General features: G+C 53.0%; 1 protein-coding gene across 1 annotated transcript; it reads right to left on the reverse strand.

The window, feature by feature from the left end:
- Positions 1–709: 709 nt before the first annotated feature.
- On the reverse strand, positions 710–23,762 carry E2F2 (E2F transcription factor 2). The gene is made up of 7 exons (XM_070382931.1): positions 23,084–23,762; positions 17,723–17,828; positions 15,132–15,351; positions 14,399–14,558; positions 12,642–12,755; positions 10,643–10,835; positions 710–3,954 (listed from the first exon to the last, which is right to left on the reverse strand). The coding sequence occupies exons 1-7, from the start codon at positions 23,333–23,335 to the stop codon at positions 3,686–3,688; spliced, it is 1,314 nt and encodes a 437-aa protein (XP_070239032.1). The 5' UTR covers positions 23,336–23,762; the 3' UTR covers positions 710–3,685.
- Between the last annotated feature and the right edge of the window lie 416 nt (positions 23,763–24,178).

Below are 24,178 nucleotides of genomic sequence, written 5' to 3' on the forward strand. Positions count from 1 at the left end.
CGACTTCACTTTTGCTTTTCACTTTCATGCATTGGAGAAGGAAATGGCAACCCACTCCAGTATTCTTGCCTGAAGAATCCCAGGGATGGGGGAGCCTGGTAGGCTGCCGTTTCTGGGGTTGCACAGTCGGACACGACTGAAGCAACTTAGCAGCAGCAGCATGCTGCATGGGGCAGCCAAAAAATAGATAAAAATAAAAAAATTTAGGACTTCTCTAAATTAGTGGAGGGGCATAGTTTGTAAAACTTTGCCTGCATTAGAATCACCTAGAGGGCTCATTAAGACAGACTCAAAGTCCCACTCTCTGAGTTTCTTCTTACTCAGAAGGTCTAAGGTGGGGCCTGAGAATACACATTTCTTACAAGTTCCCAGGGGATGCTGGTTTGAGGGCCACACTTTGAGAGCCAATGATATAGAGGATGGGATGGAGAACGGGTAGCAGTGAGAGTACTGAGTAAGCTACTGAAATAGCTCAGGTGAGAAGTGGTAGAGGCAGCACAGAGCAGAGGTTCACATTTTAGATCTGGGTGCTGCAAACTTTGTGTCTTAGTGGGGACATTTCAGGCATGGTAACAAGCCAGCGGAGAAAAGGGAGGCTGTTTTGGGGGGCTGGATCAGCCAGTTGGTCAGAAAAAGTCCCCACCCCCGACCTGGGAGGACCAGACCCACCCTTGGTAATGACCTTCAGAAAGCACAAGAGACAAGCAGCTGAGGTTTGTCATTTAATGCCCAATCATCACAATATGAGGAGGTTTTACACGGTGCTCGTCAAGGCAGGACCAGAAACCAGGCTGGAGGTAAGTGACCCGCATGGAATCCCAGCACAGGGACTAGGTTCCCTCTAGACACTGGTGTCCCGTCCAAGGCTCCACCCAGGAGCCAGCAGGCTGGCCAGGTTTCTGCTCATCGAGGGCCCCAAGGATGAGGCAGGGACTTCAGGACACAGTGGCGAGAACCAGAAAGCTGCTTGCAAACAACCCCAGAAGGCTTTCATTTCAAACGCTTTAAGCCACACAATGCTCGGACACAGGAACACCCAAACTCTTTCACTAAGAACTAAACACAGCACAGAACTGAGACTGAACACCTGGAAAGGAGAAATGAAGTCAAAACCACACAACAGCCAGTTTGAACGCGCTGCACCTTCTTCCTCTTCTTCCCTGTGGCCGCGCTGCTCAGACCACAGTGTGGCCGTGGAGAAGGGAGGCTATGCTGGTTTTAAGAAATATCTTCAAATCTCCGAACAACTCTACCAGGCGACTTAATGCTACTGGGTTCCCAGCAGCCCCTGCGCCTTAGATGCCCCTGGGGGCACAAGTGACGGGGGGTGGGGGGTGCTGCCAGAGGGACTGGGAAATTTCCTGGCAGAAATAAAGTACCTCAGAAAGAAACTGGCTTTTCTTCTACCCTGGTTTTAAAGTTTATTGGGCCCCTAAAGGGAATTCCACTCAAAATGCTTTTTAATGCACTTGATGGAACTTGGGAGGTTTCAGGCATCACTGGCAAGAAAGAGGCACAAACTTGTTTCCTGCATGGAACCCGAAGCTTAGCCCGGGTGGTCCAGGCCCTGGGCCAGGCCGGGTGTGGAGGGGTGGAGATGGGAAGGGGCAGGGGCAGCTGCTCTAGATACAGGCCATGGGCCCAAGGGGCAGCCCCTCTGTCTGGCCCTGTGGCTAGGCTTTTGGGGAATGAGCTTCAATTCTGGCTGGACTTCGCCATAAGATTCATTCCCGGTGGGTCCTGCCAGCCTCTTCTCCTTTTTTCTCTCATTTAATTCTAGGAGAAAGCTCCAGCCAGCACCCCAGGCTTGGAAGGCAAAGGTCTCCATCCTCAGAGATGGCACGTGGCTAAACCACCTCACAACAGCAATGCCACCTCCAGCCCCACGCGCCAAACCAGGTCCCAGGAATGACCCTCTTTCCTCCACCCAAGGGCCCAGGGGGAGTCCCTTGGCCCTGGGCATGTTAAGCTTCCAAACTGCCTTTTGCTGAGACCCCTGTGAGTATCAGGAGAGGGGAGACGAAACACACCTCTGTAAAAGGCAAACAATTAGCCCTGTTATAGACTGGGGCAGCTGGGACCATTCCTGAGAGGGTGCTGACTTGAGGACCAGGAAGCTGAGCCAATGACAAGGCCTGACTGTCCCCAGCTGGGCATTAGCTCACATCAGACCCCACCCCCAAAGAAGCCCACTTTCCAAACTTCAGATGCCAGTAGGTCAGCTCGGGAGCAACCCCACGGAGCCAACTTCATATTTGAAACCAACTTAATGCTACAAACTTAAAAAACAAAAAAGTGCTGTCCTGCTGAGCCCCTGAGGAAACCTAGCTGCCCGAGGGTGGGCAGTGGGTCTCAGACCACCACCACCCCAGGCTGCCTCTCTCCAGAAGGCACAGCCTGGCTTCGACCCAGAGCACCCCCACCCCGAGTTGAGTGGGGAGGAGAGCTGATTCCTTGCTACCCAGCTGGGCTATATGGACAACGTGGGATGGTCCAGCCTCTGGGGGATGGGGAGGAGGTCAAAAGACCAGCTTATTAATAGGACCCCAAGCCTGAAGAGGTAATCTGAGCACATCTCCCCATTGGTTAGCTGCCAATGACTGGTCTGCAATGAAGACCCTTCCCTGTCACCCTTTCAACATCCTGTGACAAAAGGAACCAATGTGCCATCAAGCCATGGTCACTTCTGTCCCTAGGTGGGTCTGTGTGAGAGCTGGGGGCAAGGGGAGGTCCTTAAAGAATCATCCCCTTCAACGAATGGGCAAAAAAAAAAAAAAATGCTTCCTGGGACGGGGAGGCCCATACCAGCAGCTGCCATACCAGCAGCTACGGCAAGAGGTACTTTCTGGCAGTTTCTTCCTTTAATCTCACCCTTGTCTACAGTGAGGCTGCCTCTGCCTCCCAGGTCTTCAGTGTTAAACAGCCCCCCGTCCCAGTGAGAGGCAACCACAGAGCAAAGGTGCCTAAAGCAACATCCCCCGCTTCCATGTTCCTGCCCGTTTCCCCAGAAGCTCTTCTGGGCTTAAGCCTGTGGGAACCCCAGCTCTGGGACAGAGAACAGGAATCCAGCAGCTCCCTCTTGCTGGAGTGAGGAGGCCGAAGTGCAATTGGCGTTCCAGAAGACTGGACAGGCCCTCGGGCCCAGCCCACCGTGTTGGGGGCAGTTGGGGATTTGGCCTGGGCCCCTGGAAGCCCCAGCCTGCCCTTGGACAGCAGATGGCGCTGGGCCTGTCTGAGGAGCAGTCTTACTAGAAACTAGAACCACCTCCCTGCTAAAACTCAGGGAGGGCAGACAAACAAAACTCAACCTGCAATAAATACAAAGGCATTAAGTGCTTCTCGATAAACAGGGTCATAGTGGCCCCTCAAAAAGGCAGTCACCAGGCCTCTCCTTAGACCCAGTCCCCTCCTCTGGAGCCCTTCAGGCAAGAGGTCAGAGATCAGGAGACTTACTAGGCCTTCCCAGGCCCGGCTTCCACCAGGAAGGACAGGGCCCCACCCTTGCTGGGCTCCTACCCTGTATCCTCCACCTCCCCCAGAACAGTGTCGACTGGCAGGTGGGTAGGAAAGGAAAGGGGAGGGGGGAACCCTTCCATGAGGGCAGCACCTCATGTCTCACGTCCTGTGAGGAGGTAGAAACGGGCCGGGCTGCCCCGGGTGGGGTGGGGGTGCAGGCAGTGCCAATTCAGTTAATCAGCAGGTCCCCGAGATCGTAGGTGTCAAAGAGGTCGCTGATGCCCTCCCCGCCGTCCAGGCCCCACAGGTAGTCATCCTGGTCTAAGGGCGGGGAGAAGCTGATCAGAGGGGAGCTGCAGGGCAGCGTTGGGGACAGGAACTGGTCCTCCGTCTGCTGCAGCAGCGGGTGCGGCAGCTCCAGCATGTTCTCCGTGGCCTCCAGGGGGACAAGGGGCGGCGGGGGTGGCGGCGGGACCTGCGGGGACGTCAGTGCTGGCTCTGCAGACAGACAGACAGACAGACAGGGTTATGCCCGGTCCCCCCAAAGCCACCAGTCAGACCTCTGGGAACAAGAACTGCCTCCAGTTCCCTGGGCGGCTATGCACCCTGCACGTCTCTCCTATCCTGGCCCTCGCCCGATGGCACAGGACACCTCCCTTTCCCACCGCAGCTCCAGCAGCAACCCCCGCCTTCACCCGCACTCTGTCCCCTCCCCTCTCCTGTCTCCACACACCCCCCCAGCTTCTGCCCCCAACCCTCCCCACTTTCACCATCAAGGCCCGCACCCCTGAAGTCATTCACTGTTCTGTTTTTCTGCATCATCAACCCCTCTCACTCTCCTAGGTCTTTCCTGTCGACGCACAGACATCCTTTAATAACTCTTATCTTTAAAGAGCATTCCTCCTCTGACCTCATGACTCTCTCCAGTTACCAGCCCATTATACTGCTCCCTTTCCCAGTGAAGTTTCTCAAGAGTTACCCATGGGACCTTCCTGGTGGTCCAGGGTCTAAGATACTGTGCTCCTGATGCGGGGTGCTGGGGTTCAATCCCCGGTCAGGGAACTAGATCTTACATGCCGCAACTAAGTGTACATGTTGCAACTAAAGATCTCAGACCTGGTGCGGCCAAAAAAAGTTTCCTGTGTTCACTCCCTACTTCCCCACCACTGTTCATGCTTCAGCCCACTCCAACCTGGGGTCTGTCCCCACCACGCCACTGAGCCAGTGCCCTCTGTGTTGCTAAATCCAGCGGTCAGTTATCTGACCTCATCCTATTTGACCTTCCAGCAGAATTGCACACAGTCATTCACAACCTTCTGGAAACATGTTCTTCCCTTGACTTCAGAGGTACTAGATTCTCCTGCTTTTCTTCCTACCACTTTGGCTTCTTCTTGATCTCCTTTCCTCTTCCCAATTTCTAAACCCTGAAGCCCAGAGGCTCCATCCTCTGATTCTTCTCTCCTTTGGTTTCACCCCTCCCCAGGTAATCTCAGCCAGCCCATGGCTTTATACCCGTCTCCAGACCTACTGCTCCCAAGTGGACGCCTCCAGCCTGGCCCCCACTGCCAGGCTCTGGGCTCCTGCTTCATCTCTACTTGGTGTCTAAACGATATCAGAGCTCAGCATGTCAAAACCACACTCCTGGTTTAGTTCAGTTCAGTTGCTCAGTCATGTCTGACTCTTTGCAGCCCGTGGACTGCAGCACGCCAGGCCTCCCTGTCCATCACTAACTCCTGCAGTTTATTTAAACTCATGTCCATTGAGTCGGTGATGCCATCCAACCACCTCATCCTTTGTCATCCCCTTCTCCTCCCGCCTTCAATCTTTCCCAGCATCAGGGTCTTTTCCAGTGAGTCAGTTCTTCCCATTAGGTGGCCAAAGTATAGGAGTTTCAGTTTCATCTTCAGTCATTCCAGTGAATATTCAGGACTGATTTACTTTAGGATAGACAGTTGGATCTTGCAACCCACTCCAGTGTTCTTGCCTGGAGAATCCCAGGGATGGGGGAGCTTAATGGGCGGCCCTCTATGGGGTCGTACAGAATCGGACACGACTGAAGTGACTTAGCAGCAGCAGCAGCAGTCAAGGGACTCTCAAGAGTCTTCAACACCACAGTTCAAAGGCATAAATTCTTTGGCACTCAGCTTTCCTTATAGTCCAACTCCCCAAATCTCGGTCTTCCCCCATGATATTCAGTGAACCCCCACCCACTTAGTTGGGCTTCCCTGATAGCTCAGTTGGTAAAGAATCCGCCTGCAATGCGGGAGGCATGGGTTTGATCCCTGGGTTGGGAAGATCCCCTGGAGAAGGGAAAAGGCTACCCATTCTGGTATTCTGGCCTGGAGAATTCTGAGGACTGTATAGTCCATGAGGTCGCAAAGAGTCAGACACGACTGAGCGACTTTTACTTTCAGCTGCTTAGTTTGGGCTTAGGCCAAAAGGCCCAAGAATTATCTGAAATCCTGCCATTTCTCCCGAATCTAACCCGGCAGCAAGTCTGGTCATCTCCACAACCAAGTCAACCCTCCAAGCTGCCCACTGGCTCTTCAGTCCTGCTGCTGTGGTCTGGGGCTCACCCCCCTGTCTCTCACTCAGGCCCCTGCCAGAGCCGCCTCACCAGTCTTCTTGCTTCAACTCTTGGCCCTCAGTCTATGCTCTGACTTAAAAATGGCTTAGAGGGACTTCCCTGGTGGTCCAGTGGTTAAGAATCCATGCTTCCAAAGCACGGGGTCTGGGTTCAGTCCCTGGTCAGGGAACTAAGATCCCATATGCTGTGTGGTACCACCAAAAAGTTAAAAAAACAAAAAAAGAATAAAATCCAAGTTCCCACCAGGACTGAGTAGGCTCTGTACAATCTGGTCCCTGCCTCCCTTTCTGTTCTCTCTCCGGCCTACCTCCCACAGCTTACGCCCGCCTCTCCAGACACACCAGCCATCACCTCCTCTTCAGCATACTCAGCTCATTTCCACTTAGATGTAAGGAGGTGATTCCCTACACAGGCATGTGGAGCAGGGCACTGGAAATCCCCTGCTAAATATACCCTGACACCCAGAATCTCACCACCCGAATCGGTCCTTACCTTACCAACCAAGCATTGTTTTGAAAATACAACCATGCTGATGTGCCAGACTGCCTGATCAACCTCCGAGCTAGGCAACTTCCTGGATGGCCCAGCGGTTAGGAATCTGCCTTGCAAGGCAGGGGCTGCAGGTTTGACCCCTGGTTGGGGAACAAAGATCCCACATGCCGGGGGGCAATTAAGCCCACACACAGCAACTACTGAGCCTGTGTGCTGCAGTGAAAGATCTCGTATGATGCAACGGAGATCCTGCATGCCTCAACTAATGCCTGATGCAGCCAAATGAATATTTTTTAAAATGGGTGGAAGGAAAATAAAATAAAATTCATGACAAATCCCTAGAATTACAAAAAAACAAACAACACACACACACAAACCTCAAGCTAGCTGTATAACTGTGTGGGTAAATAACAGCATTCACAGGCCTCTGTTTCTTCGCCCCTAAAATGGGAATGATGATACCTGCCTCTGGTTGTTGAGAGGCTTAAATGATAAGTGAAGCTAAAAAACAGCTGGTCTGCAGGCTGCCCTTCTGAAAAATAAAATAGATCCCGATTACCGAGGGCTTGCTCCCCAGGTGGCTCAGTGGTAGAGAATCCAACTGTCAATGCAGGAGATGCAGGTTCAATCCCTGGGTCAGGAAGAGCCCCCAGGGGGAGGAAATGGCAATCCACTCCAGTATTCTTGCCTAGAGAAGTCCATGGACAGAGGAGACTGGCGGGCTGCAGTCCACGGGGTCCCAAAGAGTTGCACATGACTGAGTGACTAAACCACCACCACCAAGGGCTTAGCAGACCCAGCTCTCCTCTCAAGGAGAGGCCTGCTGCACCTCCTCAGACACTCAGGCAGCCCCAGGGGAGGTACTGTTATGATGTCTATTTACAGATGAGGAAATTGAAGCGCAAAGAAGCCAATCAAATGTAGTATTTGCATGAAAAATAAAAAAAGAGTTTGTTTAGCACACTGCAGAGGCCTGCAGGTGTTAAGAGGCCTGGCTTAGGAGCGAGGAAAAGACTGGAAGCTCAGACTCTAGCCCCTCTCACCGGCTACAGGACCCGGCACCTTGGTTTTCCCACCCAGAAAAATAAGGAGCCACCTCCCTGAGCTGTGGAAGCAGTAACTGAGCTGTCACATGTGAGAGGTTCGACCCCAGGTCAAACTCCTCTCATCCATCCACCCACCCATCCATCCATCCATCTATCCATTTCCTCTCTCTCTCTCCCTCTTTGTCTCTCTCGCTGTTTATTACATCCAGAAGAGAACTGCTCTTTGTAACATCTGTGCCTCCACTGCACCCTGAATGGCTTGTATCCACTTAAATATCTCCAAACCCATACACAGTAGGTGTTTAGTTCACATAAACTTTTAAAAAGTCACATTTATGCTGTATCCTCGCCTGAAATGCACCCAAACATCATAAGGGAGTTTTAGCGTCTCTGTTTTAGAAATGTAGAAACAGAGGCTCAGAGGAGTTAAAACAGCTCTCCCACAGTCACCCTGTCATAGAAAGGGAAGCGCAGACTCAGACCCAAGCCTCCCAACTTCAGCTCAGGCACCCTCAGCCACATGCAGGTTTAAGTCAGAATGTCACAGCCTGGAGGGATGTTCAGTGACCCCAGTTCCAACCCTCCCGTTACAGGTGAAGGAAACAAGGTCCCATTTCCCTGGTGGTTCCAGAACTGGGAAACCATCCCTTCCCAGGATGGGAACCTGGGTCCCAAGACTGCAGTGACTTCCTCTTTGGACCTGGCCCTTGGACCGCAGGATGACCCTGCTTCAAGCCAGGACATGGAGCATGTGCGCACGTGTGTGTGTACACCTTCTGGAAAACTTCTCCTCTTTTCAGCAGGGACATTGCTAAGAGGCCATGTGACAAGGGCGGAGGGGGCAGCAAGGGCACAGGCCCTGGCAGAGAGCCGGCCCCTCCATCAGCTCTTCTGTAAACCTCTAGTCCTTTGGGGCCTCAGGCTCTTGCTTGTCCAAGTGAGCTGAAAGCCTCACCCTGGTTTCTGCACTCAGGTCCACCACCCCTGCCCAAGGTCTCAGATGAAAACTGAAGGTTCTAACTCTGGAGAGCCATGTGTATGTTGACAGCGGAGTGAAAAAGCAGAGCATCGGAGGAGGAGGGAAAACAGGGTGGGGCACTGGTCTGGACTGGGAGATAGGCACTGGGAGGTGCCCAGAGGGACAGATGGCTGATGTAGGGAGAGCCCTGGTCACCGGACCAGGCCAGGACACAGCAGAGATCACTAGAGAAGAACTGGCAGTCTGGGCTCTGGTCTAAGCCCTGCTGCTATCTTGCTGTGTGACCATAGGAAAGTCACTTGCCCTCTCTGGGCTTCAGTTTATTTGTGTATAAGATGAAGCGTTGAGTTAAAACAGGGGTCAACAAACTTCTATAAAGGGGCCAGATAGTATCTTAGGCTTTGCAGGACATGTATGGTCTCTGCCACACACACATCACTTGCCCTACCCCAAACCCTCAACTCTTTAAAACTATGAAAACCATTCTCAGCTTATGGGTCACATAAAAACAGGTCAGATTTGGTCTGCAGGCAATAGTTTTGTTAACCCTTGAGTTAAAGAAATGGAATCCAATCTGTGTTCTGTTGATACGTGCTCCCATCCACGACACACACACAAAAAGCCTCTTCCAGGGGATTCCCTGGCAGTTAAGTGGTGAGGACTCAGAACTTTCACTCTCATGGTCTGGGTTCAATCCCTGGTCAGGGAACTAAGATCTCACAAGCCACACGGCCACAAAAAGAAAAAAAAGCCTTTTCCACCAGACCAGTTCTAGCTCTGCATTTGTTTAAACACCAGGGTTCTATTTAGGGAAATTCTGTTGCTAAGAAAACAAAAAGGGCAAAATCCATTCGGAGGGACGGGCCTTGCAGAGGCTCCCATTTCTACTCCTACCCGACTCCCAGTCTCCCCAGGAAGCCCTCAGGGACTCTCCCACTTCCTTACTTCTTGGCAACATCCTCGTTCTACCTCCTGCCAGGCATAGACAGCTTTTAGCTGTACCACCCACCTCCCAGCCACCGTCCTTCCTTGATTTGTTCTGTGCCTGGTGGAGAGATTCCTGGGCTATGAGTGTGGAGACCAAGGTTCAAGATACAGCTCCACTGTCTTCCAGCTGGGAGGCCTTGGGCAGGTCACATCAGCTCTGTTTCAGTTTATTTATCTCTAAACTGGGAACAATAAAAGCCACCTCAAGAACTGATGTGAGGAGTTATGTGATAATGGATGTCCTTGACACATGGTTGTGGTTCAAAAAACCTTCGTTATTATCTCCTAAGAAAGTGTTAAGAACTTCCCTGGTGGTCTGGTGGCTAAGAATCCACCTGCCAATGCAGGAGAGTTCAATCCCTGGTCTGGGAAGATCCTACATGCCACAGAGCAACTAACCCCGCGCGCCATAGCAACTGAGTCCATTGTCGCGCCTTTCTCGGAAAACCTACAGTTTCCATTTACCAAGGGCTGATTGAGTGTCAAGGAGCTTTGCTATTGGTTGTTACAGAAGTAGCAGGACTAACGGCAGACACCACCATATTGATAATAAGAGGTAATTATTATTGCTATTAATAATAATATTGCAGTTATCGCCAGGCATTGTTCTGAATGCTCTACCTGTATACAGATTTTTTGGCTGCACCTTGCAGTATGCAGGACCTCAAGTCCCCCAACCAGGATTCAAACCTGTGTCCCCCGCATTGGAAGCTTGATGTCTTAACCACTGGACCACCAGCAAAGTCCCGGCCTTCCTTATATTTATTAACTCATTCGATTTTCACAACCTGTGAAGTAGATCCTATTAATTACTATGCCCAATTTACAGATGAGGAGATTAAGACAAAGAAAGGTTAAGTAACTTGTCCAAGATCATACGGCTGGTAAGTGGAAGAGCTGGGATTTGAACACAGGCCCTCCTCTGCCCAGAGCAGCATCAGTCTTCCCGTTGAGACAAGGAATGTGTGTGTGCTTTATAAAGTGTAACGTGCAATGCACACATGTGGGTAGAAGGTAGGTATCCCACAAATGCTGATACGGAAGAGGAAGACTTGAAGGCCGGTGCCCCTCCCCATCTCCTGTCCCTTGTCTCACCTGAGGATGCCGTGGGTTCCGTGATCCCAGGGTCGCTGTTGCTGTTGAGCTGGGTGGAGTCAGGGCTGGGGCTGAGGGCGGAAGTGGAGGGGAGGGGCTCCTTGGCAGGACTGTGGGGCTCCTGCACCTCTTCTGGGCACAGGTAAACCTCGATGGGCCCCTGTGTGCTCTTCAGATGTATCTGCAGGTTCTCCTGCAGAAGGGAGAGAAGCCAGGTCATGGGTCTGGGCACCAGGGCACTTACTTGTGGCTCAGCGTGTGTGGACGGACACATGAGGCTCTCAAAGTCCATGCGAGCATGCAGCCCCTGAGCTGGGCACTGGGCCTGTTCCATGTGGCCTGTGGCAGACATCTGTCTGGGCCCAAGACCTCCCCCATCCCTTCTTTTAGGGAGAAAGCTTTGATTTTCCTTAGAGAAACCACTCCTCCCCTACTCTCAGGCCTGAACTGCTATCATAAAAGCTGTCTTTGCCACTGCAAGTGGAGAGCTGGCCTAGAGTATGGCAGAGTGAGAATGGAGAGCGTGAAGCCAACTTGAAGTCCCAGTTTGAGCACCTGAATCCAGCCTTACCTGCAATCCCCAAATCTTCCCCTGAACCCATCACTTGGTTCCCCTGGGTGCCCCTCACTGAAGCAGGTTGGACGTGGTTTTCTGTTATTTATAACTGAGAGACTGATACTTGGCCTTCCCGCCCTTGCTTCCTGTGTGCCTCAACCAACGTAAGCCACAACCCATAACACAGGTGCTGCTCCCGATGGCGTTCGGGTGTCTGCGCCTGCGCCCAGGCAGCCCCTCTGCCTGCCCCTACTTCTCCTGGCAAAGACCCTATTCACTCTTTAGGACTCAGTTTACCTGTCATCACCTGTGGGCCCTTCCTCCAACTCTCCTTCCCCCAGGCCCTCAAAGCAAATGACAGCCTCACTGCTTGCTTGGCTGGCTCTTTTTCCCACTAAGTCCTGAGATTCTTCAAAGCGAAGCCAGGGCCCTTATTAATCTTAATGCTTTTCTGCTAAACAGATTATGTCCTGAGCCCTTATTGGACTCTGGGTTGGGAGTACAACAGGGGTGGAACATGGTTTTGTGGAGGTTACCCTCTAATAGAGGAAGCAGCACATAATTATGTAATCACTGATACATCCTGGCCAACGGAGGTTAAATGTGATGGAGGACAGGTGGGTATGAAGCTGGGGAGTAATCAAGGAAGGCTTCCTGAGGAGGTGACGTTCACGTTTCGACATGTAGGATGAAGAGCAGTAAACCAGGCAGAGAGGGACTTCCCTGGCGGTCCAGTGGTTAAGAATCTGCTTTCCAGTGCAGGGAACGAGGGTTCAAGGAACCTGGTTGGGGAACTAAGAGCCCACGTGCCGCAGGGCAACTAAGCCCCTGTGCCCTAGAGCTCACGTGCTGCAACTGCCAAGCCCACGCACTCTGGGGTCGGTGCCACAACTAGAGAGCCCGTGTGCTGCAACTGAAACCCAAATAGACATAATGAGGCCGAGAGAGGGAAGAGCATTTCGGCTGGAGGGAACAGCATGTCAGAAGGTCTGGTACTGGGGTTGAGCTTAGCATGGTGTGGGAACTGCAAGCAGGTCAGTGTGGCCGAAGTAAAGACAGGTCAGGAGCAGCACGGAGAGGAGGCTGGAGGGGTCAGAGCTCAGACGGTCCCATAAGGTGTGTAAAGAATGCTGGCCTTCAACCTAGGAGAGCACGGTTAACACGGAAGGATTATTGTGAGTACCGACAGCGCTGTGTGTGGGCACAGGAACTCAGGGCTGGTGGGAGGTGGAGAGAGACTGGAAACAGAGAGATTTCTCAGGCCGGTGCCTGATGCCCATGCCAGCTTCTGCCTCTTTCGCTCCAGCTCACAGACCATCAGTCTTGCCGTGGCCACCAGCATGGCCCTGGGAAGCCTGGGCCTGGGCAGTGCCGGGGACAGAACTCGCAGGGCTGCCTGGAATGTCCCTGGCCCTGCCCTCCACCAAACGCTTCCCCTCTCACCTCACTCCTGTCAGGCACCTCCAGTCTCGTCTGCGGAGGGGCCTTGACCGCAATCACCGTCTGCTCCTTAAAGTTGCCCACAGCACGGATGTCCTGGTACGTCACGTAGGCCAGTGTAGGGGCAGGGGAGTCAAGAGAAGTGACTGTTGGCTCAAAATTCAAATTCCCAGCCTGCCCAGAAGGGATCTAAACCCACCTCTCAAAACCTCTAGCCATATCCAAACTATAACCTGTTATTTTAATATCATAAGCTACATTTGAATCCCTTGAGAAATAGGGGTATAAATCATTTTTTAAAAACCTGCCTTAGGGATTTCCCTGGCAGTCCAGTGGTTAAGACTGCACTTCAAATGCAGAGGGTATGGGTTTGATCCCTGGTCAGGGAACTAAGATCCCACTTGCCACGTGGAGTGGTCAAAAAATATAAATAATGCTGCCTTATATCAGCTTTTTACATAAAGTCTTCAACTGTTAAGCTAGATTATAAGCTCTGTCTTACTTCTTTATATTTCTCACAATGCCTCCCATCCTTCCAAAAATATAAGGTCAGATCCAAATGCCAATTAGATGGTTAAACCATTTGGGGAAAGTGTATGTAAAGCCATTGCAAAATTTATGTTCTCTGACCTCATTGACTCAATCCTAGGAATCTAACCCAGGGAAATAAGTAAAAAAAACTCAGGAAAAGGTTCTATCTATATTTATCACAATGTTGCTTTACAGACGCAGAAATCTAGAGCTGATCCCAAAGCCCGTTCTAGGCCTTGTCAACAAACCACAGTAGGCTGAGCAGGACATTCTCAAACCATTTAAAATATGAGGTTAAACCATATGAAACTGCTGTTTTTTATAGCTTAAAAAATGGTCCAATACCAATTTCAAGTGAATCAACCAAAATAATTAGGAAGGACATATAACATAAAAACCACCTATGCTGTGCTGTGCTGAGTCGCTTCAGTCGTGTCCGACTCTGTGCGACCCCACAGACGGCAGCCCACCAGGCTCCCCGTCCCTGGGACTCTCCAGGCAAGAACACTGGAGTGGGTTGCCATTTCCTTCTCCAATGCATGAAAGTGGAAAGTGAAAGTGAAGTCGCTCAGTCATGTCTGACTCCTAGAGATCCCAAGGACTGCAGCCTACCAGGCTCCTCCGTCCATGGGATTTTCCAGGCAAGAGTACTGGAGTGGGGTGCCATTGCCTTCTCCAAAACCACCTATGGTAATACACTAAGTGGAGGAAAAAAAGTGAAAGTGAAGTCGCTCAGTCATGTCCAACTCTTTGTGACCCCATGGGCTGTAGCCTACTCGGCTCCTTCGTCCATGGGATTTTCTAGGCAAGAGTACTGGAGTGGGTTGCCATTTCCTTCTCCAGGGGATCTTCCTGACCCAGGGATCGAACCCGGGTCTCATGCATTGCAGACAGACCCTTTACCATCTGAGCCACCAGGGAAGCCAAGTGGAGAAAAGTAGGATATATTAAAACGCTGTGTGCAGTAGGCACACACTGCATTTACTTTTCTCTATATGTTTTCTCCATTTTCCAGATTTATGGAAACATACTTGTCTTTTTTTTATCATGAGAAAGTAACTTCAATAGACCCAAGAGGAAAAACCACCAAGGACGTCTTTCTTCGGTGATACGCCAGACACCTGGGGTGGATGGGCCCCTCCAGAGAGGTTCTGCATCAACTCTGGGTGGTTACGAGCATGCCACAGGCCCCCTGCCCCCAGACCTCTTCTTCCCAACCAAGGAGGATATCTCTTGTTGGCCTTGTCCTCCGTCAGGTGCTTGAAGTTCAGAGAGCAGCTGTGGATGAGCTGGTCCAGGGCCTGCTCCATGTTCATCAGCTCCTTCAGCTCCTGCCCCAGCTGCTGCTGCTTCCCAGGCCGCGTGGGGTCTTCAAACAGTCCCCTGCCCCTGGGGACAGAACAGCCACCCCACCCAACAGTGTCAGTCTAGGTCTCCATCCAGGGACCCCCGCCCCAGGGCTGCTGTGCAAAGCTGCACAGGCGGTGCAGGCGAAACTCCAGGAAGAGGCTGTTCACAGGGTCTATGAAGGTGCCCCTTGGCTTGTAAAGATTAGTGGTCCTGCCTAGCTCCCAGGGAACTTCCAGGGATTGAAACTGCTCAGTATCGCAGAGGACTGTCCTAAGTTAGAAGAAGGCAATATTGGGACCCCTTGCTCAAAAAGATCTGGGGTGCTCTTAGCCTCTACATGCCCTGGATATCACTCTCTGCCCCCGCCATGCTCTCCTCATTTTATTCTAGCATAGACACCTGCTCGTCCATCCCCTTCTTAAATACATTGGCTCCACCCCCAGCATGTAAGCTCATTGGATGTTGCCCTGGGATTTCCCCAGCCAGCTCGTGTGCCCATTGGATGTTGCTCTCAGGCCCGCCTCCCACATAAGCAACATGCGGCTGTTGCCCGGGCCCCGCCCACTGCACGTGCACTCATTGGAGCCTCCTGCCCCAGGCCCAGGCACTCACACCCACTGGATGTTGTTCTTGGCCTTCTTGCGGATGAGCTGGATGCCCTCCAGCACGTTGGTGATGTCGTAGATGCGCCGCTTCTGCACGTCCAGCACTTCGGCAGCCCAGTTCAGATCCAGAACCCCATCCTCAGACTCACTCAGGAGGTAAATGAATTTCTTGGTGAGCAGCCCCAGCGATGTGTCATAGCGAGTCTTTTCTCCGGGGGACTTGGGGGCTGAGAAGGAAAGGGGCTCAGTCACTGCTCAGAGAGGAGCCCTGGGGACCTTCCTCCATTGACCTGAAGCCACTAAGTCCCACCCTTCACATGAGCACCCACTTCCCAGTTTACAGAGTACTGGGAGGGTGGTCATTCACCACCATTGTTCAAACAGGGAATCTGATAAACTAGAGAGGCAAAGTGACTTGCTTCAGGTTTCACAATCATGAAGGCGTTATCAGGGCTGGAAACCAATTATTCTAACTCTTGGTTCACACCTTTCCACCAAAGCTCAGGGCAGCCACACAACCACCAACACCAACAGCAAGTGCTTACTGTGTGTAGGCCACTGTTCTAGGCACTTCCCATATACAACAAATTTAATCTTTACAACACCCTGTAGGTTTGATGTGGAAGCATCCCCATTTCACAGATGAGAATATTGAGGCACAGACAGAAAGTGATTTGCTCAACTCCCTCAACTAGAAAGTGGCCAAGTTGGCACTTAAATCCAGGCAGCCTGGCTCCAGAAGTCTCCCTTCCTGCTGCTGCTAAGTCGCTTCAGTCGTGTCCGACTCTGTGCGATCCCAGAGACGGCAGCCCACCAGGCTCCCCCGTGCCTGGGATTCTCCAGGCAAGAACACTGGAGTCAGTTGCCATTTCCTTCTCCAATGCATGAAAGTGAAAAGTGAAAGTGAAATCGCTCAGTCATGTCCGACTCCTAGCGACCCCATGGACTGCAGCCTACCAGGCTCCTCCGTCCATGGGATTTTCCAGTCAGGAGTACTGGAGTGGGGTGCCTAACCCTAACCCTAACCCTTCCCAGCAACTGCCCAATCCTACCAGTTATGTCAGGAATTTGGAATTAGGGTAGGAAGAAAATGACAAGAACATGTTTATAGACTTGCTTTTTTTTTTCATTTTTGAAATATAATTGACATCCAGCACTGTATAAGTGTAGACTTGCCTTTTCTTTCTATGTGTCACCCAGTGATTATCTGAGAGGAATCAGTCCTGTTATGTCACATGCAGCAGGTTCACGAAAAAGGTCCCTTTCTTAATGAGGTCGATGTCACAAGACCACACCTCAGCTGCAGTGTCTTAAACCACAAGAAGACTTTTGCAATCTAGTGACTTGCAAGTCATATAGCAAGTTAGTGGCTAAACTAGTTCTGGGAAATGAGTTTTAGAGAGTCTCAGATTCCTCTAGAAGGGGACTTTAGAACCCCTTAATATATAGATCCAACCAGTCCATCCTAAAGGAGATCAGTCCTGGGTGTTCATTGGAAGGACTGATGCTGAAGCTGAAACTCCAGTACTTTGGCCACCTCATGCGAAGAGTTGACTCATTGGAAAAGACCCTGATGCTGAGAGGGATTGGGGGCAGGATGAGATGGCTGGATAACATCACCGACTCGATGGACATGAGTCTGAGTGAACTCTGGGAGTTGGTGTTGGACAGGGAGGCCTGGCATGCTGTGATTCATGGGGTCGCAGAGTCGGACACGACTGAGCAACTGAACTGAACTGAACTGAATATATAGATAGCAAGTATTTGGCACACAGACAGCTTTGTCAATTTTTGCATCCAAGACAGACATTACTAATTGATTGGGATCCTTCAATGAAGAGCTCTGGGAAGCCTCTACTAGTCAACTGAGAGGAAACTCTTGCTATTCCTGATCTAGCTGTGCCTTGTTTTACAGATGATACGGCTAAGGAGTGACCACTCATGTCAGAGCCCTGCCCAGACCTGTAAGTTCCAGACCCTCCATCTTCCAACCCAGTCACATACCTTTTTTTATTAGGTCTCAGTTCCCCCAAATTAGTGTTAATACAATTGCTTAAACTCCCTTTCAAACCAGGATGGTGCTCAGTCACTCAGTCGTGTCTGACTCTTTGCAACCCTAAGGACTGTAGCCTGCCAGGCTCCTCAGTCCTTGGAATTCTCCAGGCAAGAATACTGGAGTAGGTTGCCGTGCCCTCCTCCAGATCTTCCTGACCCAGGGACCGAACCCACGTCTCCTGTATTGCAGGTGGATTCTTTACTGCTGAGACACCCTTGGAAACCCCTCAAACCAGAATACTGACTGAAAATATCAAGAGGCAGAAACTGGCTTCTGGCCCTGACTCCACTGACTAGCAGTTTGACCTTGGGTAAGTCACTGAAGCTCTGGGTCTCCAGCTGCCTCATCAGCAAAAGGGGGATAATCAACCTGCCTGCCAGGATCCAGTAAGAAGGTACAGGTCACTGCTTTGTAAACCAGAAACTGCGCTACGAATATCACTCCTAGTGACTTGGCCTGGGCTGCTGCCCTCTGGCCCTCCCCACTCCACCTTGTCTCTGAGCCTGCCCTTAGATAATACCCCATCGGCGTGGGTATCTTACTTTTGGGGCTGGGGAGGCCATCCACTCTAATGCACTTCCCCTTGGGAGTCCGGAATTCAGGGACCGTGGGCCTCCCGATCCCCTCCAGGTCCAGCTTCCTTTTGGCCTTGGGGAGAGAGAGGAGAGAGAGGCAGAGTTTGAGAAGCATTCCTGCTTTAGCCTTTCCCCGACCTGGGGCCAAAGCCCTAAGGCCGCCAGCAGCCTAAGGCCTCCTGCCTCAGTTTACCACCAATCCTGGGTGAAAAAAAATCACTGTACCTGGTAAGGAAATATCAGTGACTTGAAAAGTAAGCTTTCAGGGGAAGGAAGTCCTATTGCTGAGGGGCCCACCACACTCCCATCTTCCGAGGCCCAGGCCCTCGAGGCTACCAAAGCCAGTGTGGGTTCTAATGCAGGGTTCCTTAATAAGAAGCCCCAAGGTCACTTCTGCATCCGTCTCTCCACCCCCTCCCGGGATGATACAGGGAGGAAGGAATGGGTGGGGCCTACCCCACATCAGGCTGGGGAGAGCCCCCCTCCTCCCTTGCAGAAGCAGCTGGCCCAGGCAGACCGAGTGCCCATCACAGCCTCACAGCTGGCCCTTTATCAGGGTGGGGCTGGGCATCCGCCCAGGCTCAGGGAACTTCCTGGCTCAGTGCCACACCCCAGGGAGGTGCCCACATGGGGAAGAAGTGCAAACATCCCCCCACCCCCATGTTTGGGCTCCAGCTCAAGGGCCCCGGGAGCCTCCTGAATAGACTCTATTTGCCATTCTTTCTTTGCCGAGAGGGGCAGACAATGAATCCTTCCCCTGTGTCTTAAGGACAAGCAGCTGAGGTCCCCCCTACTCCCCCCTCCCTGTTCCCGCCAAGCTTGGGAAACACCTGCTGGGGAAATCAAACCACAGACCCATCTGCTCCTCTCCACCCCACTGCCGCCCGGCCTCAATTACGCCCAGAAGCAGTGCTGGCCCGGAAGGGGCCTCTCTCCTCGCGAGGGCTGGGCAGAGGCAGGGTTGGGGCACTGGGGCACAGGTCAGAGATATGGGCTTGGGTCTCCCCACTCCTTCACAGGCTCGCTGTGTGACTTGGGAAATGCTCCACATTTAGGAGCCCGTTTCCTCCTCGTAAAATGAGGTAGATGATACCTACCACGGGGGCTGTCCTAAAGCTTCAAGGAGACAGATAACCTTTGTAAAGCGCTCAGCATTCAGTAGGGGTTCAGGCTAATCTCAGCTTCTTCTTTGACAAACTATTCTGGGGGTCACTAAACCCATTTCCTTCCTCTCCCTTTCCCCCAGTCACCTAGACACCCCTACCCTAGCTAAGACAGAGAGGCCTATTTTAACCTTTGGTGGTGAGGTCATGCTCAACAGGCCTGAGACTTCTAACCGCTGCTGAGCACAGCTGGGCTGACAGGTGTGGGAGGTGATGATGGCTCTTGCTGCTGTCAGCTCCCTTCCTCCTTCTCATGCCTCCTCCAGGAAGTCTTCCTGGACTGCTCTGAGGAGCCCCGTTCCTTGGTTTGAGGAACTTGGTTGGAGGAGATTCTCCTCTCCTCCACCCCCACCCAGACCTGGACATGATCCAAACACCACACCTCTTTGCTTATTCGAATCTCTTGTTGAAGTCTCTCTGGAATATTCCTTTTCTAACCTCCCAGCTGGGAAGATGCTAGATTCGAGGGACAGTGACCTGCTCTAGTCCCATCTTGTCTATAGAAAAAGTCCTAATCATTCACTGAGACCTTCTACCTGCCTTAGACCAAGTCCCAACATTCATCACCTCGCTGAATCTTTTCCACACGGCAAATCCCCATTTTACAGCTGAAGAAACTGAGACCTGGTGAGTCCAGGGTAAGGAGAGGAAGGGAAGTCAGGCTGAGTTCTACCTGAGACAGAGATGGTGCCCAGAGTCTCCCCACTCCCACTCGCCTCCCCCACCCAAAGAAACCAGCCTCTGCTGAGTTCACAGAACATGACCTGCAGAGCGAGGAGGGGAGGGCCTTGAACGGAGTGCCTGTGCGGGGCCTATCAAACGCTCACTAGCCCTAACTCATTATGGCAATCTCTCTTCCAGAAGGAGAAGTGGAGACTCAGAGAGATTAAGCCATGTGCCCAAGGCCACACAGACAGGACAGCCAGAGTTTGAACCCAGGTCTGTCTGACTCCAAAGCCATGGACCAGACTGCTCAGCTCCATTCCATACACATTGCCCAAGAACCTACTGAAATTCAAGTCAAGACCTGGCTGTGTTCACCTACCCCCATCACTACTTCACACACACACACACACACACACACACACACACACACGTCCCTTCCCTTTTCTTCCTCCCCTTCACCCTTATCCTGCACTCTCAGGGTCCATAAGCAGCAAACTGAGTATGTCTCGCTGACACCTTTGAGCACTGCCCAGAGAAAAGTCAGCACGGATGCGCCTGAGCCGGGAGAACAGAAGCGGCAGAGGACAAGCCCAGGAGGATGAGGACCGAGGAGAGGCTGAGCGCAGGCCTTGGAGCCAGAGCCACTTGTGTCCCCATCTGGGCAGACCTCCTGAGCTCCACCGGCAGAATGGGGATGCCTGCTCATCCCCTGTCATCGAGGATCCCGTGAGAGGGCAGCAAAGGGCTTGCTCATACCGCAGAGCTGTGATCGCTAACCAGGGGCAACAGCAAGGGGAGGGCTCAGAGGTGAGCTCAAAAGCATCGGGGATGTACCTCAGAGCAAAGGCCAGCTGGGCTCCAACCTGACCCTCTTAGGCAGCCCCTCTGACTTAACCTAAAGGCCTGGTTAAGATTCCAGTCCACACTGGCAACCCCACAGGAGAAGAACAAAGTTCCTGGCTCGGGCAGCCCTAGCCAGTGATGCCAGACACCACCCCCAACAGGTGAGGTAACCCAGGCTCAGAGGAGGGGAGGTGACTTGCCCAAAATCACACAGGGCGTAGAGCCATGTCTCTCCTGAGTCCCAAGTCCTAAGTTAGACAGTGCGGATAGGAGCTGGTGTTAAGAAGCTGAGAGCTTTGCTTCCAGATCCCCGCTAGCCTCCCTACGCCTACATTTCCTCATCTGACCCACCTTGTAGGGGTGCTCATTAAAATGCTCGTTTTCTTTCCTGATTCTCAGAGAAAATTTGGAAAATACAGAGAAATGAAAAGCAAAGGAGAAGTCTGCAGGATCCCACCCTTTCCCCAGGCTCCGGCAGCGTGACCCCGAGTGAGGCCATGTGCCTGGCTGGAGCCAGATCAACCCACAGGTGGTGGAAAGAGCTCTAGCCAGGGAGCGAGGAGACCCAGGTGCCTGCCTTCTTTCTGCCACTGATCTTGTTTTGCCATCTCTGAGCAGTGCCTAAGGTCCCTTTAAACAGCAGCTCCCCAACAAATCCTGCCTCACCCTGCACTTTGCAGCCTGGCCACAAAGCAAGTGGCCACACCCAGGGTTGGGGTTGGAGCTGCTCCTGGTCACACCCTGTGAAAATGAGCAAACAGGGGGCCGCGGCCTGCCCACAAGGCTTTGGGACACCGGGCAGCCGGGGAATGACAGGAGAGGGGACTCTGGGCCCCGGAGGCCTTTAGGGTGACCTGAGGCAAAGAGATGCTCCCACGTCTTGGCTTAGGACCTGGACAAGTGACTTCACCACTGGGCTTCGTTTCCTCATCTGTGAGATGCCTCATCCCAGGCATCTTGACCAAGATAATGAATGTGAAGAGTGCCAAGCAGTGCCTGGCACATGAGAGGCATTCAGTAAAAGAGCCATTCTTGCTGTGATCACTGAGCCCCTCCGGGAGGGAGGTGCAGACAGATGCACTCAGCTCCTCTGGGAGGCAAGTGGTTCAAAACCACAGCTGTTACTAAAACTCTGCCGGGTCGCCTGAAAGCAGCTGGCCAGAGGAGAGACTGGGTCCGCCACTGAGCCCCTCCCTGGGGGCACCCAGCTCCTAAGTCAGACGGTACTGGAGAAAGTCAAGCAGAGAAGAGACTGTATCTCCCTAATAACTTCAGACAGATTACATCCCCTTTCCAAGCATCAGTTTCCCCCTGCAACACAGAGCTGCTAACACCATCTACTTCCTAGGGTACAAAACTGTTTTAGATTGTAAAATACTGATCAAGAGATAGATGCAAAATTCCTGGTTATCCTTGAGTGCTTGACCTGTAAAAATAGGAAAAGTACTCCTGCCTCCTTCCTCCTAATTGGAAAGAATGTACAAGAAGGGGCTCTGAAAGTTTAAAGCCTTGATCATGAGCAAAGCAGGATTCCAGAAGCAGGAAGTGGGGGCTCTGCCTGCAGCCTGGGAGCCTAAGCCTGCAGACTGACACAGGTCTGATCAGTGCCTCTAGATCAGAGGCACTGGGGCAGAGGGAGTTATGTTTCTGTAGTTGAACTTGATTCACCTCTCTCAAGAAAGTAACCTATAACACCACCATCTTCCCTCCCGGATCCTGCTTCCAAAACCCTGGATCTTGAGCTGGGAGAGAACTGAGGTGAATTAGTCCCACAGCTACCACCCCCACACACACACACAGATTTTCAAGACAAGGAAAATGAAGCCCAGACTCGGGCTGACTTGTTCAAGGACACACAGTGAATTAGTGGCAATCAGGATGAGAAACCAGGCTCTCCAACTACCACCCCCACTCCCCAAGGCTCTTCCCACTCTATCCCCACCCTATAGTTGTTTCATTTTGCATGGGCTCCAGGAATTCCACTCCCACAAAACACACCCTGTGCCTGGTGCCACCACACTTTGGGCCCTCCCTGGCAACAGGCCTGGGGGTTTGAGAAAGGAACACTCCATCTGCAAAGGAACCTCAGAGGGCTGCCCCAACCTTGCACCTGCCACTGGCTGGCTGGGACAGAAGACTGGGCCTGGGGGTGGGGGGTGGGGGTGGTACCCAGTGCAGATAATTGGGAAAGAGTTGGCTGGATGGTAAATTGAGTCTCAGCCCAGCTGGATCTGAGAGACCTCCTCCTGTTTTAAAGCCCCCACGGTATCCCCAGGCTCAGCTCTGTGCTTGGACAATAGCAGGTGCCAAGTACTGGTTTCTGAACCAAACAATGAATGAATGAATCACAGCAAACTGATTCCAGAGATTTCCCCAAGGTCGCACGGTGCGTGGATTAGGTCTCCACACTCCTGTTCCAGTGTTCTTTCTATTCCACTCCAGTAGATAAGCTCATTTCATCCCAAGTCTGAAAAGGAAAGACTCTTCTCCTTAGATACTGGGGCAATGGGTTGTTCTGGAAGCTGAAAGCAACCCTTCTGCCTCCCCAGACTCACTTAGACTAGGTCCCAGGCGCCCCTCCCGCCTTTCCCACACCCGTAAAAGCAGAGAGCTAAGCGTTGGGTGTGGGTGGGTAGGTTGGGGTCCCCAGCATTACCGGCAGCCGGCCAGCCGGCACGCATCGCACAGCTTGACCCTCCGGTCCGTGGGGGGTGGCGTCGAGGCAGGTGCCGGGCGCCGCAGCGGGAGGCACAGTCTGCGGGTACAGCTGGGTGTAGTAGGTGGTGGTGGTCGGGCAGAGCTGGGGGCTGCTGAGGCCCGGCGACCACAGCTCCGTGGGGCTCATCGCGGGCAGCCCCTTTGGGGGTGGCCCGGCTGCCGGAGCCAGGGCCCGAGGCCCCCGCAGCATGGCGAGCGCAGCGCCCCCCTTCCCAGCCAGGCCTGGCGCGCCCGCCGGCACCTGCGGGCTTCGGAGCCCGCGGCGGCTCACACCGCCCGCGGCATGGCGCGGAGGCCAGGCAGGGCCGGACCCTCCTCTCCTGGCCCGCAGCCGAGCCGGGCAGCGCTTGGAGATCGCCGCTTGGAGATCGCCCGGCGCCGCCGGCGGCGGCGGCTGCGGCAGGGCCAGGGGCTGCCCCGCCCCTGGGGCGCTGGCGACCGGCGAGGGCCCCGCGCCCCCGAAGGCTTCAGCCCCTGGGGTCCGGCGGGCTCCGGGGAGGGGGTCTCTGGGATGCCCACGGGCTCGGCAGAAACAGCGACGCACTCAGATGGGGGAGGGGGACCGATCGCACCGACTCCCTCTCGCCTCGGTCTGAAGTCCCTGAGTCTTTCTCTGCTGCTTCCCCCCCACCTTTTTTTTTTTTTTTTTTTTTTAGCGCGAAACTGCGTGCCGCGAAATTCGGATCTCCCGCGGAAAATGCCGGGCTCCGATTGGTCGCTGCTACAGGCACAGGCTCCACCCCCCGGAAGGACCAGTCCCTCGAGGTAGTGATTGCAACACAAGCTTGATGCTTAAAGGGGCCGCCGTACCTGCTGTCGCCCGGTACCCTCCCGCTCTGGCAGCCCGAGAAACAGACCCGGAGGGTGGTTCCCAGACAGCAGAGGCAACCACGCCCTGAGGACTGGGTCCGAATACCCAGGGGGTGGAGGGGATCTTTTGGCGTGGAGTCTCTGGCCTGAACCCAAACCCAGGGGTACATTGCCCGAGCTGCAAGCCTTTTGTTAGTTTGCATTATAGCTCAGCTAACGCTAA

Source organism: Bos mutus, chromosome 2 (genome assembly GCF_027580195.1).
Source record: "Bos mutus isolate GX-2022 chromosome 2, NWIPB_WYAK_1.1, whole genome shotgun sequence".
Classification (NCBI taxonomy): Eukaryota; Metazoa; Chordata; class Mammalia; order Artiodactyla; family Bovidae; genus Bos; species Bos mutus.

Coding starts and splice junctions, on each gene's coding strand:
- E2F2 (XM_070382931.1), bottom strand. CDS start 23,335: ATGCTGCGGGGGCCTCGGGCCCTGGCTCCGGCAGCCGGGCCACCCCCA. Junction 14,559..15,131: donor AAGAACAACATCCAGTGGGT/GTGAGTGCCTGG, acceptor TTCTGTCCCCAG/GGGCAGGGGACTGTTTGAAG. Junction 10,836..12,641: donor AGGTGCCTGACAGGAGTGAG/GTGAGAGGGGAA, acceptor TCCCTTCTGCAG/GAGAACCTGCAGATACATCT.